General features: G+C 48.3%; 1 protein-coding gene across 2 annotated transcripts in view; it reads right to left on the minus strand.

Moving 5' to 3' along the window:
- Positions 1–3,214, minus strand: part of LSAMP (limbic system associated membrane protein) — a 450,506-nt gene that overhangs the window by 171,796 nt on the left and 275,496 nt on the right. For both annotated transcript variants that reach the window (XM_025199695.1, XM_025199696.1), the window contains exon 3: positions 2,359–2,484. In XM_025199695.1, coding sequence (XP_025055480.1) covers positions 2,359–2,484 — 126 coding nt within the window. The remainder of the gene's footprint in view (positions 1–2,358; positions 2,485–3,214) is intronic.

Below are 3,214 nucleotides of genomic sequence, written 5' to 3' on the forward strand. Positions count from 1 at the left end.
TTTCCTGGCCACTGACTTATAGTAGATGATTCGTTTCACAGTATTTTTTACCTGGAGCAAGTTTCTTCACTGGCAGTCATGAGACCTCTTCTATCCCTTTTCCAATAATTTCACAGTCAAGGCCAAAGGCCTATTCAAACCTGCAGGACTGCATTCAAACCTGCATCAATAAATTAAGCGACTCTGGCATTGATGCCTGCACAGTTGGATGGGTAAAAAACTGGCTGATGGGGCACACCCAGAGAATAGTGGTGGACGGGTTGTACTCAACCTGGTGAGATGTGAGCAGTGGGGTACCCCAGGGCTTGGTCCTCGGGCCCGCGCTGTTTAACATCTTCATCAGCGACTTGGACGAGGGGGTGGAAAGCACACTGTCCAAGTTTGCTGATGACACTAAGATGTAGGGTGAGGTGGACACACTTGAAGGGAGAGAGAGGCTGCAACTAGATTTAGACAGACTACAAAAGTGGGCAGACGAGAATAGGATGGGGTTCAACATAGACAAATGCAGGGTGCTGCACCTTGGGAGAAGGAATCCACAGCATACACAGCATTAGTGACCCCAAGATGAACATGAGCCGCCAATGCCAGACTGCAGCCAGCAAGGCCAGCCACACCTTGTCATGCATCCAAAGGTGCATCTCAAGCCGGTCCAGAAAGGTGATACTCCCCCTCTGTGCGACTTTGGTCAGACCGCAGTTGGAGTACTGCGTCCAGTACTGGGCGCCACACTTCAAAAGGGATGTGGCCAGCCTGGAGAGAGTTCAGAGGAGGGCCACCTGCTTGGTGAGAGGGCAGCAGGACAGGCCCTATGAGGAGAGACTGAGGGACCTGAACCTGTTCAGCCTTGGCAAGAGGGGGCTGAGGGGGACCTGGTGGCTGCCTACAAACTTATCAGGGGAGATCAACAGCAAATAGGTAGAGCCCTTTTCTCCCCAGCACCACCTGGGGTGACAAGGAACAATGGTCATAAGCTGATGGAGAATAGGTTTAAGTTAGAGATCAGAAGGCAATATTTTACAGTTAGGAATGCCAAAATCTGGAACCAACTTCACCGGGAAGTGGTCCTCGCCCCTACCTTGGGCAAATTCAAGAGGAGGTTGGATGATCACCTGTCTGGGGTCTTGTGAACCCAGCATTCATTCCTGCCTGTGGCAGGGGGTCAGGCTAGATGATCTGTTCAGGTCCCTCCTGACCCTAGCTACTATGAAACTATGAGACTGTTGGGCCAGCATGGCTAAAAGGAACCAGCTGCTGGAACCAGTGGCACACAAAGCATTGATGCAGCCAGTGTCACATCTGGCCACTTTTGCCTCCCCAGCTCCAATGACCAGGTACACACACGTGGGTCAGCTAGGGCAGCCTTGGCAAGGGTCTAGAGCAAAGTTCGAACTCCTGCCTCAGGTCGCAAGATACTTTCACCACTTTGCTACCATATGTGTAAACAGCACAACATATTGCTTAAAATCCTACATCTGGGGCCTGCTCCTTCTCCAATAGGAGTTTCCCTCTTCATCTAAATGGACACAGCTGACCATAAATGAGACCAGGAAAGAAGTCCCCCTCTCCTCAAAGAAGAAGCACAAGGAGGAAGAACAGTAAAATGGATCCTACTCCACCTTCCACTGATAAATCTTTAAGGAATGGCTTGTCAGGATGCTTCAATGTTTTCTTAGCTACCTGCCCTGTAGGGTCAGGCTAATGACAGGACTATTCTCTTTTCAAGACTGCCAAGTTCTGTGGAGTCAAAGGAGCAATTAGTTACTGAGCAGGCTGGGTGATTTCACACTCACTGTGTCCTACACCCTGTCCAGCTCTGCTGTCTTTAAACCTGGAGAAAATACCTTCTTCCCCCACTAACGTGGGCAGAGAGCTGGTGCCTACAAATGCAGGAAGTCACATTCAGTCAGTCATATTGCCACCTGCCTCCTCCTTCAAAGAAAAAAGGTTGGAAGGGGATTCAGCAAGTTTCAAAGGGTTTTCATGGGCTTATTTAAACAGAAGAGTTTTTAAATGGAGATGTGTTTCCTTTGCTCTGATGGGGCACATTGCCAGCAGTAGGAAATACAGCTGTTAGATGAAGATAGCAACTAAATGCAACTACAGGGTCAAGAGTATACTGCTCCAACAGACATCATTTAAAGAGTTAGAGAATAGTCAGTTCCCTGAGCCAATCTGGCTTCCCCCCTTTTACAGACTAAAAGTAGAATTTTAGTGCATTTCAAGGGCTTTCTGACATTACTCATCATGTGAACTTACCCCTTTGTTGCAGCTGTTTGAGGTGTTGTTGACATATCCTCTGCCTGCTGTGGAGGGGAGCAATGCAAGGGTTGCAAGTTACCTTCCTGGGCCACTTACCTGTTGGGGTGAGGTGTCTCCAGGTGATGACAGGCTCAGGTCTCCCATTTGCCATGCACACCAGGGTCACATTGCTGCCCTCATTCACGGTGATATCCGAGGAGATGTTGGAGATCTTTGGTGGAACTGTGAAGACAAAAGGTGGTTGGACCTTGTTATCTAGAGGTCTGAGGGACAAGGAGCCTGCCTCATATGCAGCACAGTCAACTAGAGTTAGCCACTGACCCCTTACACAGGCAGTGCTAATTATTTTAGATATATACAATATAATAACAAACACCACATCCCACCCCGATTATTCTTTAAAGCCCAGCAGAACCCTAAACACAGGGGACAAGTTACAGGCCTTTTCTAAGAAATGTGCAGTCTGAATAACCACATAAAACAATTCAGGCACAAAGTCCCCTAGGTGAGCTAGAAGTCATTCCTCTCCAAAAGCACAGAATGGACCCGAGCCATCGTTCTGAGGCACTGACAAAAATAAACTTCTTATTGGAGGTGAATAAGAGCAGAATTTGATCCGGTAATCTTAGGAGCCTTCTTTAGAGTAGTCATGTAAGACAGGAGATTTTCCAGGGAATGTTTGTTTGTGGGCTTCCTAATTTTTGTGTAGTATGACAGGGGCAGCATTTCTGGCTTACAATGGGAGGCCATTGCTGGTGGGATTCATTGAACAGATGGGTTTAAAACTGGGATTTGAAAGAAGAGATGGCCACCTGGAGCACCAAATGCAGGAGAGAGGTCTTATGCAGGAGATAGCTTGAGGAAGGTGTGAAAGGGAGAGGCTGGGTCTGATACAGAGGATAGTTTTGTTGGGGGCTTGGCTGATGAGAAGCATGGGGGTGGGAGGGAAAGA

This window comes from Alligator sinensis, unplaced genomic scaffold (genome assembly GCF_000455745.1).
Source record: "Alligator sinensis unplaced genomic scaffold, ASM45574v1 scaffold343_1, whole genome shotgun sequence".
Classification (NCBI taxonomy): domain Eukaryota; kingdom Metazoa; phylum Chordata; order Crocodylia; family Alligatoridae; genus Alligator; species Alligator sinensis.